Below are 26,212 nucleotides of genomic sequence, written 5' to 3' on the forward strand. Positions count from 1 at the left end.
GCGCAACAGAAACGAAAATGCAACAAATTGTACGTTAATTATGAAAATATTTAATTATTTATATAAATAGTTTGTGTTCACTAAATATTGTTTTACATGTAAATCTAATAATAATTAACCTGTTCGTTTATTTTCAGATTATCTTCAGCGCCATTCTGGCAGTCACCCTCGCCGCTCCAGGCTACCTAGGATACAACTCCTATGTACCTCTTGGCAAGTCGACTCTCACAACAAGCAGCCACTCTATCGACCATGGCAGCACCCACGTGCTGCACACGCCTGTGTTGGCGACCCATGAAGTGGAATACCACGTGCCATCAGGAAAGACAACAGTCACGAAGAGCAACCAAGTTGTGAACCACGGCAGCACCGCGGTGATCCACACCCCCGTGGTCCACGTCCCAGTGGTCCACGCTCCAGTGGTCCATGCCCCAGTGGTTCATGCCCCAGTGTTCCACGCTCCAACTTACTACACGTCTTACTCCTCTCCGCTCGTCTCGTACAAGACCGGCGACTCCGCTGTAACTCACCAAAGCTCAACTGTGCACGAAACTGTCCCGATTGTGAACTCATTGCCGCTGTACGCTTACCACCATTGATTTGTTTTTTGAATAAATTATTTATGTTTTGAAGTATTTTTATTATTTTTTTCATGTTCCCAATTTTTTTTTGGTTGTATATTTTTTGTTGTTATCTATAAAACTTTTGGCCGCTGTAAATTTATACTTTATAAAAGTAATAAGTTACTGAGACACAAGACAAAGTTTTATTTTTGCTTCGTTATAATATTTAATGTTGTTTAATGTTTTGAACGTAGTTATTTATGTGTCTATATATATGATATCATAATCATCATTAAGTTTCTTAGATAAGAAGGCTTCTCGTGATTGAAGTACATTTTTTTTCTAAATCTTTATACAGATAGACAAGAAACTAAGATATAAAAAATAATCTACTATTAATTTTGACCAGTAAAGATTAAAATCAACACATACTTTATAGTATATTTTTCAAGTATATTTTCACAGTAACTTCTGAATCGTCATTGTAAACATCTGTGTTATAGTAACCGGTTCGGTATGTAGACTACCGAGAAGAAACAGCCATAAGAAACTGACTAGTTCTCTTCGAATTATATTCAAGATACAAATAATTATTATTATTGGAGCCGAGATGGCCCAGTGGTTAGAACGCGTGCATCTTAACCGATGATTTCGGGTTCAAACCCAGACAAGCACCATTATATCTACTCGTATGTGGCTATTTTGTGTTTTTAATTCATCTCGTGCTCGGCGGTGAAGGAAAATATTGTGAAGAAACCTGCATGTGTCTAGAAATTCTGCCACATGTGCATTCCATCAACCCGCATTGGAACAGCGTGGTGGAATAAGTTCCAAACCCTCTCAATGGAAGAGGAGGCCTTAGCCTAGCAGTGAGAAATTTACAGGCTGTTACTTTACTTTTTCCGGTTGAATGAGCCACAGTAACTATGAGCACAAGGGACACCACATCGCAGTTCTCAAGACTGGCGGTGGTTTGGCAAAATAGCTACAAGGAATAGTTAATATTTCTAACGGCGTCCATATCTACGGGCAGGGGTGGCCATTAACTCTCAAGGGCACATTTGCCAGTCCGCCCACCTATGATATTTATACATTATGATACTCAACTCAACTCAAATTGCTTTATTCAACACTCTCTTATTGATAGTCAATTGAAACAGTACCACCGTTTCGGAAGAGAAGATACCCTGACCTGAGAAGAACCGGTGGAAGAACAACAGCGGTTTTTTTTTGTCTCAAGTATTATATAAACATTTCATTCCCAAGGTGTGCTATCAATCATAAACTCATTAATTGTATAATAATACATTATACATATCTTCAAATAGGTTCTCACATCTAAGCACATTTGGAACATAGATTTATACCTTTATGATCCTTCAAAACACTGAAACTGAATAATCAGCTACATTTTCAATATATTTTAAAGGTTATATGAAAATCTTCACATACGAAATCCACGATTTTAATCATGTATATGTTATTTTTATCGAATAATAAATCTTACTTATTTATGTAAAGTTAAAAATAACTTCTACTTATATAACATCCTGGCCTCTTCTCCGCTTGGAGCTCATTCCACCGCACTCAAGGCGGATTGATGGCACATGTGGTAGAAATTCATTAAAACTAGTACATGGAAATTGACTTATAAGATCATTACTTTACATGAGTCTGTCTGTTGACTTATAAGTTTTAAATATAACCTTATAAACTTTATATTATAACATCAAAGCAAAATTAAAAGGGTCTACAAATACGAATTAAATCAATTTATTAGAAATATTTTTAACAAGTGTTTATGCTTAAAATGCAAAAAATCATAAAATTTAAATATACAAACATTTTCGTATTCTAAAAAAAAGAGTAACTAATGAGTTTCTTGCCGGTTTTTCTCGGTAGAATCTACTAGATTATATATAGTAGATTCCGACTTAATTGTTAAATGACGATTCAAAAGTGCTTGTAAAAGCCTACTTGAATAAAGTTTATTTTGATTTTGACTTAAAATGACACACCTATTTGAATAATAATCACTACATAGCATAAAACAAAGTCGCTTTCTCTGTCCCTATATCCGTACGTATGCTTAAATCTTTAAAATTACGCAACGGATTTTGATGCGCTTTTTTTTAATAGATATAGCAATTCGAGAAGAAGGTTTTTACATACATATAATGCAAAGAAAATACAGTAAAGAAACACTGATAATTTTAGAACTTTCTAATGTGATGTCCTAAATAAACAAGTTATGTAGTACATTTAGCTTTGCACTCGAGCAAAGGCGGGGCGGGTCGCTAGTATGCTTATAAAAGTACGTTTGTTTTGTCGATTTAAGCCGACATTCTTAACAATACAATTTATAAATTTGTGATCTTCAATACAGTTTTAAATAGATATAGTGACAATCAGTTAAAATAATAATTGATTATTTTATTAAATATACGTCCTTGACTTTGGTTATAGTTTTTGAGTGATTTGACCTAGATATTGAAAAATCACTAAATTTAATATATAGTTACGGATGTGTTGAAATATTAACGAAGGTGATATTTTTGCTAGAGAAATTGTCAAGAACACGACGAATTACTACTGGCTATTTTATGCGGCATATATAAAGATCAATCTCAGCCTACCTGCTATCAGTTGGACAGCAGACCTCAAAAGATAAAATGCAACAAATTGTAAGTTGTTTTGCAAATTAATGAAATTCTTGATGGCTACGAGTATTACTTTTAGAAGATCTACATTCCGGAGGTATCGGTGAAACCTACGGCAATGCGATTCAAACATTCTAAATTATCCTGAAGAATGGAATTATCCATTTTCAGTTTTTATTCATAATTTTTAAAATAAATATTATTTATTACACTTCTCATTAAATGGAATAAATCACTTGCTTTCTTCCACTTGGAAAGTCGTAAAACAAGTACTTCAGATTGTATTCAATTTAATTATTATTTATTTTCAGATCATCTTCAGCGCCATTCTGGCAGTCACCCTCGCCGCACCAGGCTACCTAGGATACAATTCCTATGTTCCTCTTGGCAAGTCGACTCTCACAACAAGCAGCCACTCTATCGACCATGGAAGCACCCACGTGCTACACACGCCTGTGTTGGCGGCCCATGAAGTGGAATACCACGTGCCATCAGGAAAGACAACAGTCACGAAGAGCAACCAAGTTGTGAACCACGGCAGCACCGCAGTGATCCACACCCCCGTGGTCCACGCTCCAGTGGTCCACGCCCCAGTGTTCCACGCTCCAGTGGTCCATGCCCCAGTGTTCCACGCTCCAACTTACTACACGTCTTACTCCTCTCCGCTCGTCTCGTACAAAACCGGCGACTCCGCTGTAACCCACCAAAGCTCAACTGTGCACGAAACTGTCCCGGTTGTGCACTCATTGCCGCTGTACGCTTACCACCATTGATAACATTTTATGAATAAATTGTTTTGTTATTGAAAATATATTTCTTATTTTTTAATTGAATTCATTTGTTTTTAATCTATACATATAAAACAACAAGTCCTGACTGACTGATACATCATCGCCGAGCCAAAAGTATTAAAGTTAAAGCAAGTAGGTTCAATTTATCTTACCCACTAAGAAAGGAATTTTGGAAATTCTACCTCTAAGGGGGTGAAATAAGGGTTAAACCTTTGTATGGAAATCCGTCATTTATGAAGTTAGAAACATGAAATTTTATTTTTGGGATACTGATTAAAAAGAGTAGCCTATGTCATTTCTTGGAGTTTAAATTTGCTTTGTTTGTTTACATCGAGTTTCATCAAATTCAGTTCATGGGTTTGGTCGTGAAACACAGACAGAATTACTTTCTCATTCATTATATTAATATAGAAGTATAGTAAGTTAGTAAAAGCCTGTAAATTTCCCACTACTGGGCTAATGGCCTACTCTCCCATTAAGGAGAGGGTTTGGAACATATTCCACCACGCTATTCCAAAGCGGGTTGGTGGAATGCACATGAGGCAGAATTTCGATGAAATTAGACACATGCAGGTTTCCTCACGATGTTTTCCTTCGCCCCCGAGTATGAGATGAATTATAAACACAAATTAAGCACATATATATAGTGGTGCTTGCCTTAGTTTGAACCCGAAATGATCGGTTAAGATGCACGCGTTCTAACCACTGGGCCATCTCAGCTCTCAGTATAGATTGAGATACAACGTACCATTCTTTTTTGTTTAGGTATTTATACATTTGATTTTATAATTAAAATATTATTCTCAATTAGTAAATGTGAAAGATAAAAATTATCAGATACTATTATTAATATTATTACATAATATAGATGTCACATGTTATTAATTATAAATTGGCATGTAGAACACGACTTTGAAGATTTAGTTTTTTACGGTAAACCTGTTCGACTTGTTTTTGTACAAAATATAAGACAAATGTCCACTCTAACAAGGTACTTAACGATGCTTATTGTTTTATCAGCTTTTTAAATTAAATCACTACGAATTGAGCTCTATTTTTAAATAGACCAGCTATTGTCTTATTTATTGAGATACGGCAAAGATTTACTAATAATAAATAATACGAGAGCTTCACTACATAGTATAAAAAAAGTCGCTTTCTTTGTCTCTATATCACTCTGTATACTTAAATCTTTAAAACTACGCAACGGATTTAGATGGGGTTTTTTAAGTAGATATAATAATTCGAGAAGAAGATCGCTGTTCCTTAATAAAATGTTAATTAAAATTAACCAAACTTTAATAAATAGAGTTGTATGAAGAATGATTATGAAGCCTTGTCTGTGGTAAATTTGTGCTTAACTAAGTAAATACTTTGTGTAATTTTGTATAGCCAAGTATGTGCTTAATGTATCCTACCGAAGTTGTTTGTTTAGACTATGTAATATTAACGCGATTATGCAAATAGGCCTAAGACATGAGTAACAAGGTCATCTATTTCATCGAAATAATTTGTTAAATTAATTGCTATTACTTTTGTCCATAGTTGTATAATTGGCGTATATATTTACACAGTACAATTCACAGTTTAAAAAACTAATCTGGAGTATCCTAATCAATCGAACAATCAATCAAAATAAACTTGATTCAAGTAGGCTTTTAAAAGCACTTTTGAATCGTCATTTAACAACTATATTAAGTGAAGCTACCACTGGCGTGACGTAAAGATTCCACTTAGAGGATCAGACAAGAAACTCAGTAGTTACTCTTGTAGACATTTAAAAAAAACAAAGTCATGTTAGTCGAATACAATTATGTATGTATGTAATATAACGTGCCTGGAAGTCAACAAGTACTACCTCCACGCTTTTTTATCATGTTACTCTTAGCTATAAAAGAGTTAAACAACCTCTTTATAAAATTACTTGGTGGTAGGGCTTAGTGCAAGCCCGTCTGGGTAGGTACTACCCACTCATCAGTTATTCTACCGCCAAATAACAGTACTCAGTATTGTTGTGTTCCGGTTTGAAGGGTGACTGAGCCAGTGTAACTACAGGCACAAGGGACATGACATCGTAGTTTCCAAGGTTGGTGGAACATTGACGATGTACGGAATTGTAATATTTCTTACAGCGTCATTGTCTATGGGTGATGGTACCACTTATGCCATATGCTCGTCCTCCAAACTATATCATAAAAAAAACCCCTTGATTCCACCAACAAATCAGCTTAATGATGCCAAATTATTATACTCTTATCTAAAGTACATAAATAACTTTTTAAAGCTTCAAGCCGATACTATATTTTTGATGATATGTAGATCAGAGTCCGTACTGACAGTGTAAGTTAAAAGAAGGTTAATTATATATAATATGTAATAAAGATATATCTATAGTAACATTTATTTGAAAATCATAAACAAATATCACAACAAGTTTACTTATGATAACTTTTTGATAATGTAAATGTGTGCTGGTAAAGCTTAAGCTGCGAAACCAGTGTAGATTACATTAAGACTGTTATAAATATTTATTTGCTAGGAAGAAGATCCTATTGGTTCACTGATGTGATTACACTCACCCAAAGACTCCTGGCACTAGGAAAAGTATAAAATATTCTTCGTACTATCTTTGCAAATATTATACATGGCACAAAAACGCTGTTGTTCGATCTGAAGGAAATACTTTTCATGCTTGTGCATCTGAATACCAATTCATAAAATACGAGTGAAACCGTGCACATCAACTAGTAATCAATAAACGAAAGTTACAAACGTATATTTTGCCATTGAATAATAAATCTTAATTTCTTTAACCTATGATCTAATATTATATATCCCTTAAATATAAAAACACAATGATGTACTAAAACTTGAAACCGAAACACAGAATTATTACGGCGCAGGTTACTGACCGTCATTATAGTTATCATGAAGTGTTTTGAGAGTCGAGATGGCCCAGCTACTGCTGGGCTATGATTGCCTCCTTCTTTGAGGGGAGATGGCCCAGTGGTTAGAACGCGTGCATTTAACCGATGATTGCGGGTTCAAACCCAGGCAAGCACCGCTGATTCATGTGCTTAATTTGTCTTTATAATTCATGTTGAGCTCAGCGGTGAAGGAAAACATCATGAGGAAACCTACATGTGACAAATTTCATAGAAATTCTGCCACATGTGTATTCCACCAACCCGCATTGGAATAGCGTAGTGGAATGTGTTCCAAACCTTCTCCTCAAAGGGAGAGGAGGCCTTTAGCCCAGCAGTGGGAATTTACAGGTGGTTGTTGTTGTTGTTGTTGTTTTGAATAAATCTTTTCATCACTTTTAAAAGAACATTACTAATTAGTATAAAGAACAATAATCTATTTTAAATCTTATGCAAAATCACGCAAAGCATGTTTGCAATGATTACAATAATGTAAGAAAGCTTTCGTCTACAAAACCTAATCATAGATTTGACCTCAAAAATTATACGTATTCGGATGTGATGAAATATGAACGAAGGCTATTCCTTATCACGAAAAATCTCCAAGGTCGATCTAGTTGCAAACTGGGGAGTATATTTTTAAAGAGAATATATAAAGATCGAGTTTGCTCTAGAAGGTATCAGTAGCGCAACAGAAACGAAAATGCAACAAATTGTACGTTAATTATGAAAATATTTAATTATTTATATAAATAGTTTGTGTTCACTAAATATTGTTTCACATGTAAATCTAATAATAATTAACCTGTTCGTTTATTTTCAGATTATCTTCAGCGCCATTCTGGCAGTCACCCTCGCCGCTCCAGGCTACCTAGGATACAACTCCTATGTACCTCTTGGCAAGTCGACTCTCACAACAAGCAGCCACTCTATCGACCATGGAAGCACCCACGTGCTACACACGCCTGTGTTGGCGGCCCATGAAGTGGAATACCACGTGCCATCAGGAAAGACAACAGTCACGAAGAGCAACCAAGTTGTGAACCACGGCAGCACCGCAGGGATCCACACCCCCGTGGTCCATGCCCCAGTGGTCCACGCCCCAGTGGTCCATGCCCCAGTGTTCCACGCTCCCACTTACTACACGTCCTACTCCTCTCCGCTCGTCTCGTACAAGACCGGCGACTCCGCTGTAACTCACCAAAGCTCAACTGTGCACGAAACTGTCCCGGTTGTGCACTCATTACCGCTGTACGCTTACCACCATTGATTTGTTTTTTGAATAAATTATTTATGTTTTGAAGTATTTTTATTATTTTTTTTTTTCATGTTCTCAATTTTTTATGGTTACATATTTTTTGTTCTTATCTGTAAAACTTATGGCCGCTGTAAATTAATACAATAATTTGTAAAATTATTTGTAATTTATTCAAAAATAAAAAAGGAGTAAGTATTGAAAATAGTTATTTATGTGTCTATATATATTATATCATAATCATCATTAAGTTTATTAGATAAGAAGGCTTCTCTTGACTAAAGTACATTTTTTTTCTAAATATTTATACATATAGATAAGAAACTAAAATGTAAAAAAAAATCTTCTATTAATTTTGACCAGTAAAGATTAAAATCAACACATTCTTTATTCAAGTATATTTTCACAGTAACTTTTGAATCGTCATTGTAAACATCTGTGTTATAGTAACCGGTTCGGTATGTAGACTACCGAGAAGAAACAGCCATAAGAAACTGACTAGTTCTCTTCGAATTATATTCAAGATATAAATAATTATTATTATCGGAGCCGAGATGGCCCAGTGGTTAGAACGCGTGCATCTTAACCGATGATTTCGGGTTCAAACCCAGACAAGCACCATTGTATCTACTCGTATGTGGCTATTTTGTGTTTTTAATTCATCTCGTGCTCGGCGGTGAAGGAAAACATTGCGAAGAAACCTGCATGTGTCTAGAAATTCTGCCACATGTGCATTCCATCAACTCGCATTGGAACAGCGTGGTGAAATAAGTTCCAAACCCTCTCAATGGAAGAGGAGGCCTTAGCCTAGCAGTGAGAAATTGACAGGCTGTTACTTTACTTTTTTCCGGTTGAATGAGTCACAGTAACTATGAGCACAAGGGACAACATATCTTAGTTCTCAAGACTGCCGGTGGATTGGCAAAAAAGCTACAAGGAATAGTTAATATTTCTAACGACGTCCATATCTACGGGCAGGTGTGGCCATTAACTCTCAAGGGCACATTTGCCAGTCCGCCTACCTATGATATTTATACATTATGATACTCAACTCAACTCAAATTGCTTTATTCAACACTCTCTTATTGATAGTCAATTGGAACAGTACCACCAGTTCGGAAGAGAAAATACCCTGACCCGAGAAGAACCGGCGACAGAAACGCAGCGGGTTTTTTTTTGTCTCAAGTATTATATAAACAGTCTAAATGAAATGAAATAGCCAGGAGGTGATCGTTTCATTCCCAAGGTGTGCTATCAATTATAAACTCATTAATTGTATAATAATACATTATACATATTTTCAAATAGGTTCTCACATCTAAGCACATTTGAATAGTGTTAAGCCGTTACCGAGACAGGACATAGCTGTATATATTTATACCTTTATGATCCTTCAAAAAACTGAAACTGAATAATCAGCTACATTTTCAATATATTTAAAAGGTTATATGAAAATCTTCACATACGAAATCCACGCTTTTAATCATGTATATGTTATTTTTATCGAATAATAAATCTTACTTATTTATGTAAAGTTAAAAATAACTTCTACTTATATAACAGCCTGGCCTCTACTCCGCTTGGGGCTCATTCCGTCACACTCAAAGCGGATTGATGGCACATGTGGTAGATTTTTATTGAAACTAGCACATGGAAAATTCAGAGTCTGTCTGTTGAGTTATAAGTTTTAAATTATATTTAAAACTTATAACTTATGAATTTTATATTATAATAGATCAGAGCAAACTTTAGAAGGGTCTACAAATACGAATTATAATAAATTTATTAAAAATATTTTTAAAAAGTGTTCATTCATAAAATCCAAAAAATCATAAATTTTAAATATACAAACATTTTCGTAATCTAAAAAAAAGAGTAACTAATTAGTTTCTTGCCGGTTCTTCTCGGTAGAATCTACTAGATTATATATAGTAGATTCCTACTTAATTGTTAAATGACGATTCAAAAGTGCTTGTAAAAGCCTACTTGAATAAAGTTTATTTTGATTTTGACTTAAAATGACACACCTATTTGAATAATAATCACTACATAGCATAAAACAAAGTCGCTTTCTCTGTCCCTATATCCGTACGTATGCTTAAATCTTTAAAATTACGCAACGGATTTTGATGCGCTTTTTTTTAATAGATATAGCAATTCGAGAAGAAGGTTTTTACATACATATAATGCAAAGAAAATACAGTAAAGAAACACTGATAATTTTAGAACTTTCTAATGTGATGTCCTAAATAAACAAGTTATGTAGTACATTTAGCTTTGCACTCGAGCAAAGGCGGGGCGGGTCGCTAGTATGCTTATAAAAGTACGTTTGTTTTGTCGATTTAAGCCGACATTCTTAACAATACAATTTATAAATTTGTGATCTTCAATACAGTTTTAAATAGATATAGTGACAATCAGTTAAAATAATAATTGATTATTTTATTAAATATACGTCCTTGACTTTGGTTATAGTTTTTGAGTGACTTGACCTAGATATTGAAAAAATCACTAAATTATATAGTTACGGATGTGTTGAAACATTAACGAAGGTGATATTTTTGCTAGAGAAATTGTCAAGAACACGACGAATTACTACTGGCCGTGTATTCTATGCGGCATATATAAAGATCAATCTCAGCCTACCTGCTATCAGTTGGACAGCAGACCTCAAAAGATAAAATGCAACAAATTGTAAGTTGGTTTGCAAGTTAAAGAAAATTCTTGATGGCTACGAGTATTACTTTTAGAAGATCTACATTCCGGAGGTATCGGTGAAACCTACGGCAATGCGATTCAAACATTCTAAATTATCCTGAAGAATGGAATTATCCATTTTCAGTTTTTATTCATAATTTTTAAAATAAATATTATTTATTACACTTCTCATTAAATGGAATAAATCACTTGCTTTCTTCCACTTGGAAAGTCGTAAAACAAGTACTTCAGATTGTATTCAATTTAATTATTATTTATTTTCAGATCATCTTCAGCGCCATTCTGGCAGTCACCCTCGCCGCACCAGGCTACCTAGGATATAACTCCTATGTACCTCTTGGCAAGTCAACTCTCACAACAAGCAGCCACTCTATCGACCATGGCAGCACCCACGTGCTACACACGCCTGTGTTGGCGGCCCATGAAGTGGAATACCACGTGCCATCAGGAAAGACAACAGTCACGAAGAGCAACCAAGTTGTGAACCACGGCAGCACCGCAGTGATCCACACCCCCGTGGTCCATGCCCCAGTGGTCCACGCCCCAGTGGTCCACGCCCCAGTGTTCCACGCTCCAACTTACTACACGTCTTACTCCTCTCCGCTCATCTCGTACAAAACCGGCGACTCCGCTGTAACTCACCAAAGCTCAACTGTGCACGAAACTGTCCCGGTTGTGCACTCATTGCCGCTGTACGCTTACCACCATTGATAATATTATTTAATAAATAAATTATTTTGCTCATAAATTTACTTTTTTATTACTAAATAAACCCGATACCATTTTTGAATTAGCCATATTCTTACTGTTCAAGAGGTGAAATTTTGGTTCCAATTTTATGATTCACGTTCGTATTTCATTCAAGGTAATGGAATTAATATTTAATAACACTCAACAGAAATCATCTGGGAATACTTTTCTCGGTTGATTGATTTTTTGTCACTATTCAAATATATTTAATTAACAGTAATGTCGAAATAAGCATGTGGAGATATTTAATTAAAGTGGGGAGAGAGAAAATTATTTGTAAAAAATATTTCTTAAAGTGTTGTCGTATTATTTTTTGCTAGATTTAGTGTTGGGTTTTCTTGGCTGTCACTGACTCCAAAAATAAAAATAATTGTAACTACATTACATAATCGTAGTCTGGCTTTTAAGTAGTGTCATATTTTTCATTTAATTTTACTTAGGAGAGGAACTCTAAATATATTTTGATCTTTGTTATTCATCGGTATGTGTTGATGTAGATATAAAGTGGGAAAACCTACTACCTACCTACTAATACTACTACTAATATATTGATAAGTAGAAAAAGTTAATTTATAATTAAATTTTAGAAGAATACTCAATTATTTTATTACATTTTAGTACATATTAATAAGTTTTGAAATAGTATATTGTTTAAAATCTTTTTTGTTGAAATTTTTGCTCGTTACCAGGTACAATCATAATGTTTGTAACGTTAATATTATTGAGTAATTATGCTAACTAAAAATATCGACGAAATTAATTAGTGTCTAATTTTGTATACTTCATCAGAATTTCAATACAATTAATTATTTCTATATTTAAATTAATTTGAGTACGTTTATTTAATACTAGTAATCGTCCGTGGCTTTGTTCGCGTTTTAGGATGTTGGTTTTTATTTTTTTTTATTTTCTTATGGTATAGGTTGGCGGACGACCATATGGGCCACCTGCTGGTAAGTGGTCACCGTCACCCATAGACAATGACGCTGTAAGAAATATTAACTATTCCTTTCATCGTCAATGTGCCACCAACCTCGAGAACTAAGATGTCATGTCCCTTGTGCCTGTAATTACACTGGCTCACTCACCCGTCAAACCGGAACATAACAATACTGTGTAATGTTATTTGGCGGTAGAATAAATGATGAGTGGGTGGTACCTACCCAGACGGCCTTGCACAAAGCCCTACCACCAAGGTTGTCACGAGTCAGGCATAAAAGCAGCGTATGTCCTTTCTTGGAATTTAAGTTTAAAGTAAAAGTAAAAGTAAAGTAACAGCCTGTACATTTCCCACTGCTGAGATAAGGCCTCCTCTTCCATTAAGGAGAGGGTTTGTAATATATTCCACCACGCTGTTCCAATGCGGGTTGGTGGAATGCACATGTGGCAGAATTTCGATGAAATTAGACACATGCAGGTTTCCTCACGATGTTTTCCTTCACCGCCGAGCACGAGATGAATTATAAACACAAATTAAGCACATATATATAGTGGTGCTTGCCTGGCTTTGAACCCGCATTCATCGGTTAAGATGTACGCGTTCTGACCACTGGGCCATCTCAGCAGCAAATTTAAGTTTGCTTCATACCAAATTTACTTAAAATTCCCTTCAGCGATTCGATCATGAAACAGCCACAGACAGACAGAATTATTTTCACAATCCAATTTATAATATCAATATAGATCATAACAAATATAAAAATCATTAACAATGATTGGATCACCCATTCTATCCTATCTTAGAAAAAAACAGCAATAATTTTGTTCTAAACTAGTTATATAAAATACGTATAAGGCTTGTTTTAAGGTTAAACGATTTAAAAAAAGTAAAACATCAACTATTAACCACGCTTTTTTACTAATTGTGATTAAGAAATAAGGAAAAATCGTTAATTATATATCGAGTTAAAACTTTCGTAAATACGTCAATATTATCGATTTATTTTGCTGATATTACTTATTATCGAAATTACACACTTGATAATTATTCATGTAAAAATATATCACCTTGTCTTACTGCTTATAACGGTGACAGAAAGACTGGAATTTTTTCGAACAGAAAAACAGATTTGCGTTTCAATGGTGAAATGGTACAAGCATGCTTGTGACCATAGAACGCGTTCATTATGACATGTAGTAATTATTTATTTATTTAAAACCTTTTTTATAATATTCTTATTTACATTATTATTAAATTTAGTGTAGTATGTGTATATATTGTTAAATATTCCGCTTTAATTTCATGGAAGGATCCCGTTTATCATTATTATGTATTACGACACGTTTATTATTCAAATAAATACTTCATTAATGTCAATCCACGAATATTGAATTTTAAATTCAAAAAAGGAAAACATAAAACAGGTCCGACTTAATTTTCAGTTGTATAAGCCATCTTTAATAAATAATAATATTTTAAAAAGCCAGCTACTATGTACGTCCCAATGTGATATAAAAAAAACCATTTGTAATATATAGGTAGTTCAATGCTTTACATTTTTGAAATAGAGTGAACGCATAATATAAAACAAAGTCTCTAGCCGCTGTCTGTCCCTATGTATGCTTAGATATTTCTAGAAGAATCTTAGAGAAGATTCTATACAATACGATAGGAATGTTTACAGAACTGTGGTTCTTTTTGTTCATAATTATTAAATTCAAAGTCGCTTACAAAGACATTTTACGTTCGTATGTTGCGGCTAGTTTCTTCTTACATAATACTCCTAGTCACAATACTTCAAAAGTAAGTTGATCTTGATAAAACAAAATAAAAACATTAATTAAAACATGAGCACAATAAAAATAAATTGGTAATTATCGAATTACAATTACCGAATCCAAATTTAAGTAAGATAATTATCATAATAGCTTATAAATAATACTTCTGTACAATTCAGATATTATTACAGACTTCTAAACAGTAATTGTGTGTGTTGTAACAACAATTACTTACAAATTGCCCACACGAATCAAATAGTTACATTGTTTTGTTTGTTCAGATTTTGCAAAATCGAAACGATTATGCAAATTAGCCTATTTGCGATATACGAGTGATTGCTCGCGGTTCTGCTTGATTTTTCACGTCAGATATCATGAATAAAAATTTTAACAAAAAAAAACGACTTCAAACAAAACATTATTTTAAAACAAATGAATATGCAGTAAAAGGTAATAAAAATAATAGCGTATTCAACATATTTTTTAGAGTCCTCCTAAGTAAAATGAAATGAAAAATATTAGACTACTTAAAAGTCGATTTACGATTATATAACGTAGTTATAGTTATTGGTATATTTGGAGCCGGTGTCCATTTATTTTCACATATCACAAATAAGCTTAGTCTTGTGTTACACTTTTGTGGTGTTGTTCGTTTAATAACATTTCTAATTGCTTGAAATACATATTATACTGTAATATATACATGAATTGGTTCACAAAATAATATTTATTTACGATTCAAAAATCAAAACTCATGTCTATGACCAATTTAACATATTATAATCAACTAATGTGATTGTATTTTTTAAATGTTAAAAAAGAGTAACTACTGTGTTTCTTGCCGGTTCTTCTCGGAACAATCTACTGTCCGAACCGGTCGTCACTTAATTGTAATATGACGATTCAAAAGTATTTGTAAAAGCATATATGAAAAAAGTTTATTTTGATTTTATTTAAAACTGTTTTTTTATTCGCGATGAATTAAGTTTATCAAAAAAACATATCAAACGCTAAAAAAATTTCGGATGTCCACATACGTGACCTCTAAATTTGAAATGTGTACAGATAGATTCGGATGTAATGTAATAAAAATGAAGGCGATATTTTATCAGAAGAAATTGTCAAGTACACACCGGTTATAAATTGGGGCATATATTTTAAAACTGCATATAAAAAGATCACGTCGGGCCTACTACCCATCAGTTGAACACCAGACGTTACAGCAAAATGCAACAAATTGTAAGTTATTTATGCTGACATTTATAAGATCATAAAAACTTTTACCGACTTTAAATTATACAAAAGAAATTTATATAAAACATTTTTTTTTAATAAAATTATTTATTATTTAAAATTTTATATAAGTTATTAAATCAGTAAAACCACCTCTGTAAATGAAAATAATTACGGCTAGGCGATCCAAAAATTCTAAAGTAGGTTATCTTGAAGAACGGATTATTGTTTTTTATTCATTATTTTAAATTGCACTTATTATTGAATGGAAAAAACCTGACGTTTTCTACTGAGAAAGTCGTAAAATAAACATTTCAGGCTATATTCAATATAATTATTGTTATAGATCATCTTCAGTGCCATCTTGGCAGTCACCCTCGCCGCTCCAGGCTACCTAGGATACAACTCCTACGTACCTCTTGGCAAGTCGACTCTCACAACAAGCAGCCACTCTATCGACCATGGAAGCACCCACGTGCTACACACGCCTGTGTTGGCGGCCCATGAAGTGGAATACCACGTGCCATCAGGAAAGACAACAGTCACGAAGAGCAACCAAGTTGTGAACCACGGCAGCACCGCAGTGATCCACACCCCGGTGGTCCACGCCCCAGTGGTCCATGCCCCAGTGGTCCATGCCCCAGTGGTCCACGCCCCAGTATTCCACGCTCCAACTTACTACACGTCTTACTCCTCTCCGCTCGTCTCGTACAAAACCGGCGACTCCGCTGTAACTCACCAAAGCTCAACTGTGCACGAAACTGTCCCGGTTGTTAACTCATTACCGCTGTACGCTTACCACCATTGATATGTTTTATAAATAAACTTTTTTTGTTACTGAACGACGTGTTTCATTATTTATTTATTTCTTTAAAACAATTACTGAAAATAACACATGTACCAAATTGGTATCCAAATATTAAATTGAATAATTATTAATTTAAATAAATGAAGTAGGTAATTATTAATACACAATATTTAATTTTAGTATTTTTTTTAATTTTATGAATGTGAAGTGAGCAAGAATTTAAGATTAAAACTATAGGCCGGTGCTTAGTTTTAATTAAAGCTACCTAATTTGAAAAATTATAAAAATTTCATCATGGCTGTTTAAATGTGACTTTCTTCGAATTTCAAAATTTAATGATTAATCAAATTCATGGTATTATTAATAATAGTGAAATTATTAATGATATATGGCAACAACAAACGGTCGAATTACCTACTTATGCCTCCGTATTCTGATATTAAATAATTTAATTAAACGCCGAAAACTTCAAACGAGCTTGAAGCATATAAAACAACATCTCCTTAAACGGCCTTGGAAACGATCTTATCTCATAAATCTAACTTTGACGAACCAACGAGATCCACCATCCGATAACGATGTCGCAATCCGTTTCATAGCTGCAGATGTCCAGCATACAGTCGAATAATTCATTTCATAACTACAAAAGAATAATTACCGTCGTCTGCGTTACCGTGTTTCGAAACGTTAAATTATCTTGTGAGACATGAGACGGCGATTCTCGATAAGTGAGATCTTGCGTGAATGAATGATATTTATTACCGACATCTGCTGCGGTAATGACAATAATCACTTACAATTCAATTGTGTGTCCTTGACTTTGTTTGCTTAAACATTGGAAAAAGGCTTATAAGATTTTGTTTTATGGAATACGTTTGCGGACGAGCATATGGGCCACGTGATGTTTGGATGGATGTTGAAAAAAATATTAAGTATTCCTTACAGTCAATGCGCCACCAACCTTGGGAACTAAGATGCTATGTCCCTTGTGCCTGTAGTTACACTGGCTCACTCACCCTTCAAACCGGAACACAACAATACTGCGTACTGTTGTTTAGCAGTAGAATATCTGATGAGTGGGTGGTACCTACCCAGACGGGCTTTCACAAAGCCCTACCACCAAGTAAATAAGAGTAGTCTTAACATCCTTTTCCAACTACGTGGACTATTTTTGTATTTCAAAATCATCTCCAACGACCGAAAAATCTATACTCATATTAAAAATAGGTCTATTTTGGTTATTTATATATAGGGAGTAATTTACAGAACTAATTTTTACCTTTTGAATATTTACTTTACCGTTTCATAAATTCAAAATAATTTGTAAAATAATACATTTGTAAAGAAGACATTTTATTCAATACAAGATCATACAGACGATAATAAAGCTTGGAATTAATACTCGTTGACTTCCAGGCGGGATATATTACATACATATACATATAATTGTAATAAACTAATAAGACTGTACTGCACTGTACTGCTGTAATGCAGAAACACAGGGTCCCGTTATGTAGAAGCCGGGGTCGTATCAAAAATTGTTGGTTTGCAGTAGAATAGTATATGTAAATAAATAAAGATGAGAAAAGAACACTATATACTATTTTCGAAGCTGATATCGTGATAAAACTATCTACGTATTTTTTAACCATAATTATTATAGTTATACAATTATGAATAATATAACCGATAATATTATGATAATAATTATCATTAGTGCATGCATCATTAATCAAAATCATTATTATATTTAAGGTCACACCGGTTTAAAGAAACAAGCTAATATACAAATGTCCATATTAATAGATATTTAAAAATATCGTGAATTCCTACCTTCAATTATTGATTTATTAATATAGCTATTTAATTTATTCCATTTTTTTCTTGCCAAATCTTCTTAGTAGGTTGGTAAGCATTGCTAACGTTTTACTCCTGTAAAACCACCTTCAAAATTGGTCATAAAAACCTACTTTTTTATTAAATATAAAAACGCTTATGTTGTCATTTTAAGAAATTTTCTTTACGTCGCTAATGCACTAGAGAACTTGATATGACTATAATAAGTCCCTTGTGCTTGTAGTTACACTGACTCACTCACACTTCGAAATCGCAACACAACGATAAGAAACCAATCTAATTGCACCATAAACTAGATTGCCCCCCAAATACTGTAATGAGCTTGCGTAGAAGGTCATGGAGCTAGACATATTTCGACCTTGAAAATTTTACATATATTTTAATATTTAGCAGAAATTCGGATACTAAATTGTAATTTTTTATTTACTTAATTGATTTCAAATTTATCTTATTTTATCCCATTTTAATTGTAATTATATTATTAAACTAACTCTTGCTACTTCGTGCGCCTTTGAATTTAACAAAAAAATTAAACTTAGTAATTTTTTTTCGGCTATTGTGATGTTAAGTCGTTGGTGGGAGGTAACGAAAGTGACGGCGGAGTGGTGATAAGGGCTACTCGCGGTACTGGACAGTATTTGGACATTGCAGCGTGACTTTATTATTATTTTATATATAAATCTAGCGATCCGCCCCGGCATCGCACAGGTACAATGCTTATACTAAACAAGTCCCGTTTATTCCCTTTCCCTTGGAAATTCTGAAGTATCCTAAAAATAGTTTTTAGTCGTTGCTATAACCTACTTGCATGCTAAATTTGAAACACCTAATTATTATAGTTACGGAGATAGAGCTAATTTGGTTCGAAAATATAAATCCCATTTATTCCCTATCGCGTGGGAATTTTGAAAAATCCCTTCTTATGCACCTCTAGGACACTCAAGGCTCACGTCACCCCAAATTTCAAGTCTCTAGGTCCAGTGGTTTAGGCTCAGTAACGGAACAGTTTTAGGTATATATATTAATTGATTATATAATAAAAGTAGTCTGATTGCCTTCAAAATCGATCCAGCTGTTCCAGAGCTTAGCTGGAACAATCAGCTGACAGACGAACAAAAATTTTCAAAAATATGATTTAGGTATATTTACTGTATATAGTATACATATGCATTCAGTAAAAAGCTGTTATTTTAATATTACAAACAGACACTTTAATTTTATTATATGTATAAGAAAATAGAAATTTAACTATCATAATAATTTGATTAATTAAAAAAGTACTTAAGTGTTTTTTTATTAATAAAAGGCCTTCAGATAATAAGCAATTTGTTTTAAGCACAGTCATTATCGGATATAATTAATTGCTTGATATAATTTACCTAACTGATCGAGTCTATCAAAATTTTTAACAACTACAAGACGTAAAAATTCTTTATGGTATCTTTAGATATAATTTTAAATTCCCCTGTTATAATACAACTGCGTGTTATTAGTGGCACTAATACTGTAACATTATTTTATCATTACAACAACAAACAAACAACAAAAACAGCCTGTCAATTTAGCCTACTGCCGGGCTGAGGCTTTCTCAGTTCCAATGCAGGTTGGTGGAATACACATGTGGCAGAATATCTATGAAATTAAAGACATGGAGGTTTCCTCACGATATTTCCTTTCACTGCCGAGTTTAAGATGAATTATAAACATAAATTAAGCAGATGAATATTCAGTGGTGCTTGCCTGGGTGTGAATCCGCAATCATCGGTTAAGATGCATGCCTTCTAACTACTGGCCCATCTCGGCTCTTATTTTATCGTTATTAAAGTTCAAAGTATTGCAACATTAAGTATCACTGAACTGGTACAGATAAAAATTAAAAATGATATTGAAATAACTATTAAATCCTTCTTTGACCACACAAATCCCTGCTGACGGACGAAAGCGAAAGGATATCGATAAAAATATACCGATCGTAATCGTAATTGGCGGTTGCTTATCTCAGATCTCAACTCGTTATCGAAATCTTAAAACAAATTATTCGCTACACATCTTAACAAGATAATTTCTTGGTGAGAAAATAATCGTTATTTAATATCGATACTTAATTAAGACTTGTTTAATGGGATGTCGTGTGTTCATTTATGTTGTTAAGATTTTAATTGTATGTATTTCTGTTGACTCGTGAGAGGATAACATGGCGTAATCATGAGCATTTTTTGTAATGGACATAAAACTCAATTATTCAGTTATATCTATATACATATATATTGCTAAGTGGAGCTAATTCTTGTTGACTTCCAGACATATTGCCTAGCATGCATGTTATTTTAACTACCATGGCTTTGTTTTGTAAAGTGTTACAAGTGTACCTACTTAGCAGAATCTGCATTCCGAACCGATGGTAGCTTTACTTAATGTTTATTAAATGAAGATTCAAAAGTACATTTCGATTTTGATGATTTCGATTTTGCAAATGTAAATTCCCTATACTCCAAATGCGTCGAAAAACTTGTGACAGCTCATTAGTTATCGCCCGTGGTGTCGCCCGCTTTCTATGGAGACAGAGTTGCCAGGTTAAATAATAAATTAAATATTTTACAAAACTAGTTTAAGCTAGATTAAAGTTCAATATTGATGTTCGAGTTCTACCAGTAGAATAAAGGTAATAGCGTAACTGAAAGACAGACATACAGTAAGAGTTAAATTACGAAGTTTTGGGTTCGATTCTCAGGTCAAAGTGTTGAGAAGTAATGTTGAAGAGAAATCGTTTTGAATAGCAGATAGCAACAAATACTTCAATGACAAATTTCTATCTATCTTCTGTTTCCTTTAGAAACAAGTTAACTGCTAGTACAAGAAAGTTTTAATGATTATTCAATAGTAGTTAGTGAATAATACATCGTAAGATAACTAACTAACCACCAAATTTGCGAGAAATTTGTTAATTATTAGATGTTCTGAACAATATTTAATATAGATATATCAGATTTCTCATGAATAGTCCTTACAGATCTACTTGGTGGTAGGGCTTTTTACAAGCCCGCCTGGGTAGGTACCACCCACTCATCAGTTATTCTACCGTCAAATAACAGTATTCAGTATTGTTGTGTTCCGGTTTGAAGGGTGAGTGAGCCAGTGTAACTACAGGTACAAGGCACAAGGGACATAACATCTTAGTTCCCAAGGTTGGTGGACCATTGACGATGTAAGGAATAGTTAATATTTTTTACAGCGTCATTGTCTATGGGTGATGGTGACCGCTTACCATCAGGTGGCCTATATTCTCGTCAGCCAACCAATAGCATAAGAAAAGATCTTCCTATGAAATGACTTAAATGAGTATCTAATCTGATATAAAAAATATTATATACTATATTTTTTTATTAATTTCCCAATCTCTACGAACAACCCTTATGTATATCTATATTGCAGATTACTTATACGTAACCAATAACCGTTAAATATATCTTTCAACAAGCCTACTAAATTACTGATAAAAAATTAATTACATGTAAAATTGAACGAGATAAAAAAAATGCGATGAGATTATTACTATAGATAAAAAATCGTGACACAAATTAAAATTGTTATTTTATGTACATGATTTTGCTCATTAAAAATAACATACATGAAAAAGAGCACGTGACACATTCTAAGTGTTATAGCATTGAAATACAAAAAGTATATGAATTTAAATAATTGTATTAACTAACATGATTTTGTACTTTTTAAATGTTAAAAAAAAGTAACTACTGAGTTTCTTACCGGTTCTTCTCGGTAGCTACTTTCCGAAACGGTGGTAGCTCGACAAGATTTGCCGTGTCAAATCCGCACATACTTGGGTTCTATAATTTATCCTGCTTAGTTCGTTGGTCTCCCATAAGGTTAGTGGTCGAGTAGCCCACTCTAATGAAGCTTATTTTGATTTTGATTTTTGATTTTGGCCGAAATGGATAAAGACCATACCGTTTGCAGTCATTTATGACAAAAAAGCGTACAATTTCTTATTATATAGATTCTAAAGTAAGTTCACGTATCAATTTAATGTAAAGGAAAAAACAAACACTTGCCTTTGCTGGTCTTAGCAACGGCCTGAAAATGGCTCACTGATAGGCCGAAAGTGAATTCGATTCAAAAGTGTTTGTAAAAGCCCACTTGAATAAAGTTAATTTTGATTTTGTTTTTTAAGAAATGCTGTTATGCTGTAGCCACATCATCTTAACTTGTTTGTGCTTGGGTACCCATCGTTAATTTCACAAATTAGTTAATTAACATTCCGAATAGTTTTGGGAAACTAGACTATACATCAATCACAAGGAATTTATATTAGGGAGAACTACGTCAATATTTCTGTTTTTTTTTTTTTTCAAATGTGGATAGCATTAATAGTGTGATGTTAATGAAGAGCCGAGATGGCCCATTGGTTAGAAAAGGCTGCTGTTGTTGTTATGTAATGAAGATGGTGATCATAGCAATGACGCCTATGATAACAATTATTGATTCATATCAAATACAGCTTTGATTTTCATCTTTAACTAAAAAAATTAATACCAATAGTACAAAAATATTATCAATTAGAACACAATATTTTCAATACTGAATTTTTATGTGTGTGTATCAACAAATAAGCAACGAGCAATCTTGTCCTTATTTAATTGCAAGATTTTCAATTCCAACGGTATTTCAGACGAAATTATCCAAAATTAAAAAAAAAAAACGCAATGTCCAATAGCATGCGAACTTGCAATCATGTTGAAATTCGCCTCGCTGCTCAGAACTCCTCTTATTTCGATATACAACCTACTTATACGTGTTATACGTAAAAAAAAAACCTTGGTTAAGTAGCTTTAGGTATATTTATCTTTGAGTTTGAATATTCAAATGTAAACATTGGACTACATCATATATATTACTCTGATCCCAATGTAAGTAGCTAAAGCACTTGTGTTATGGAAAATCAGAAGTGACGACGGTCCCACAAACAACCAGACCCAAGACAATATAGAAAACATGAATTTTCTACATCGATACGGCCGGGAATCGAACCTACTCGAGGTGGCGTACCCATGAAAAGGGTTTATTTTTGTCTTAAATTACTAGCTATAGTCTAGCATAGCATTTGCCTTTTTGAATTTTTGTCCGTTACAATTGTTATGACAATAGTTTTGAACAACATATTATTTAATAAGTTTTGATCGTAAAATGAACATACTATAGTTTTTACAACTTCGTGGCTTCTCTTGATAATAAAAATGCTTTGCTTTTTAATTTTAGTCCTAAAGGCGTTAAATGGTCAATGGTAACCAATGACATCGGATAGCTCATTCACACTTCCAACCAATCAACAAATGTTACAAAAAATTATCTTGCGGTGGGTGACACGATTATCATATTCAATAAATAAAATTAATTTATCATTTTAATTACTTACGCTTCTCATGCAGTAATTAAGACCTTATTGAGACCAGACTGAGAATGAAAAGATATATAAAGTTTAACACCGACTTGGCTTAGAGAAAATTTATTGATTTTTTCAGTAACCACATTCAGAAGCGGCCCGGAGTTTGGAAGTTAGCAGAATTTACAATTCCATGCTTCGGATAACGCATAATGACTTTGGTTTTGCGCCTAAACTTTATTCAGTTTTGCGGTTTATTCCGTGCCATCGAATCTTGAGAGTAATGGAATAGAAAGTGTTTAGACACACAAACTTGTGCACTATATTACACGAGTATGTCCTCCGTAATTGGTCGCTCGTAATAATGACGTGTCCATAATCCTCTACACCATCAGTTCATATTTTAATCTATATTAATATTATACATGTGAAAGTAACTCTGTGTTTGTCGCTTTTTCACGACGAAACCAACTAAACGAATTTGATGAAATTTGGTATGAAGCAAACTTGAACTCCAAGAAAGGACTAGTATTACTTTTTTGCCTGATACATAACAACCAACACCCTAAAACTCGAGCGAATCAGCGGGCGACAACTGGTAAGCATATAACTTATATTATTTATTAAAAAGTAATTCCTTCGACTTACGCCGTTGAGAAGGGGGAGACAAATGCTTAGTACATTTTTGTACCCTTTACAACGTGCTTGACAAAATTTAATCTATTACATTAGTAAGAATAGTTATAAAATATTGAAACTCGTCACTAATATTCTATAACGAGACTATATTATACTTTAAAGTAAGCCAATATTCATATAGGGACGTGGCTGAAGGGGTTCGTGCATCTTGCGTCATTGCCTAAGAACGAAGATGTACTCGTCTGCCTTCCTAAAATAGCTTGAATAAACATTCATTTTACCACTACATATAGGTATGTGCTTAATTGCTGTTTATATTTCATCTCGTGCTCGGCGGTGAAGGAAAACATCGTGAGGAAACCTGAATGTGACTAATTTCATCGAAATTCTGTCACGTGTGCATTCCACCAACCGGAATTGGAACAGCTTGGTGGAATATGTTCAAAACCATCTCCGTAATGGAGGAGGAGGCCTTATCTCAGCAGTGGGAAATGTACAGGCTGTTACTTTACTTTTAAAGTAGTAGTAGTAAGTATGTTTATTTAAAAAGTGAAGTTACAACACATCTGGAGCTGAGCAGGTCTTCGGTTAATGTGTCCAAGGTTCTATTAATTAATCTGGTAACCGATTGCGTTTCGTGGCGAAACTGATATTAAGATCAAGATATCAATAGTTATAAAAAAATGCAATAGAAAATCATTGATTCAGCATGTTTATTGCAAATACTTTATTTTAGGAAGTAGGTGAGAAAATGCCATCTATTTCTTAGGTCTGTGACTTTATGTCACAGTCAACGTTACTTGTCTTGGTTCCTAATGTAAACTTCCTTGTGGCTGTACTGTTATACATTATACATTTTCGGTCTGTTACTTTAATCGTAGAGTACTAAAAGGTACTACGGTAATCCTAGCTCCCATCTTTGCTTACGATTGGGCAAGGGGTTCTAGTATTTGCCTCATATTGAGTCAGGATATCTCTTTTCCATTTTTTTTTTCAAATTACTTCAGATGTTTTTACGCGATACCCGCAAATGACTCCAGAAGTCTTAACGAGATAATATTTCTAAAAACATGCTGCTATAATACGATACTAAATAATATTAAATTCAACAGTGTAGTAAAAGCTTTTAAAGATAATTATGGCAATTGTCTAACTATGGTACTTTTAAATATAAACAAATTTTAAGCAATTTATAAAAACAGCCTAAGCGCCTACTGATAAAATATGAATGAATCATCTCAATAAAATATTTAATTACAGGATACATAATCACAATAGTAATATTACAAATCGTAAACATTTGGACTCGCTTAAAGCAAAGTTACGCAACTTCAACTTGACTCGAGTGAACTTGGCATCAGCCTACTTGAACGAAAATCATGTTCTGTTTACATTGATATATGCATAACTCCCGGCGTGTAACACTTTAAGGCTACGAATGTATAAATAAGAAAGTCGGCGTGGATGCGGCAAAAAATCTCTACATAGTATAAAACAAAGTCACTTTCTCTGTCCCTGGATCCCTATTTATGCTTAAATCTTTAAAACTATGCAACGGATTTTGATGCGGTTTTTTAATAGATTGATAAGAAGGTTTTTGTACATAATATATTGACAATATTGTAAAGAAACACTGATAATTTTAGTCTAAAATGTGATGTCGTAAATAAACAAATTTTGTAGCATATTTAGTATCAGTATTGCACCCGTGTGAAGCCGGGGCGTGTCGCTAGATTTTTTTTGCTTAAAGAGCTGAAGATTTTGTTTGATTTAGCTGTTATTTTCATTTATTTATTTATTTAGCTTCATTAAAAGTATAACACCTCGCCTCATTGCCACCACAGGTGACAGGAGGGCTGGTACGTTTTTTGCCCAGAGGATCGGAATTGCGATTCAAC

At 33.7% G+C, this 26,212-nt stretch overlaps 3 protein-coding genes across 5 annotated transcripts in view; 2 read left to right on the forward strand and 1 right to left on the reverse strand.

Moving 5' to 3' along the window:
- The window catches only part of LOC124535235 (neuropeptide SIFamide receptor-like), a 161,229-nt gene that overhangs the window by 32,038 nt on the left and 102,979 nt on the right, over positions 1–26,212 (reverse strand). The window lies entirely within an intron of this gene.
- LOC124535236 lies at positions 3,221–4,011 on the forward strand. 3 transcript variants are annotated; one of them, XM_047111366.1, is made up of 3 exons: positions 3,221–3,247; positions 3,535–3,809; positions 3,840–4,011. In XM_047111366.1, exons 1-3 carry the CDS (start codon positions 3,236–3,238, stop codon positions 3,994–3,996), a joined length of 444 nt encoding a protein of 147 aa, XP_046967322.1. In that variant the 5' UTR covers positions 3,221–3,235; the 3' UTR covers positions 3,997–4,011. The 3 variants fall into 3 exon arrangements, with proteins under 3 accessions (XP_046967322.1, XP_046967323.1, XP_046967321.1); XM_047111367.1 differs by having other exon boundaries at positions 3,535–3,790; positions 3,821–4,011; XM_047111365.1 differs by having other exon boundaries at positions 3,535–4,011.
- Positions 15,576–16,451, forward strand: LOC124535237. Its single transcript, XM_047111368.1, has 2 exons — positions 15,576–15,618; positions 15,959–16,451. The coding sequence occupies exons 1-2, from the start codon at positions 15,607–15,609 to the stop codon at positions 16,418–16,420; spliced, it is 474 nt and encodes a 157-aa protein (XP_046967324.1). The 5' UTR covers positions 15,576–15,606; the 3' UTR covers positions 16,421–16,451.

The sequence above is a fragment of the Vanessa cardui genome, chromosome 14 (assembly GCF_905220365.1).
Source record: "Vanessa cardui chromosome 14, ilVanCard2.1, whole genome shotgun sequence".
Taxonomy (NCBI): domain Eukaryota; kingdom Metazoa; phylum Arthropoda; class Insecta; order Lepidoptera; family Nymphalidae; genus Vanessa; species Vanessa cardui.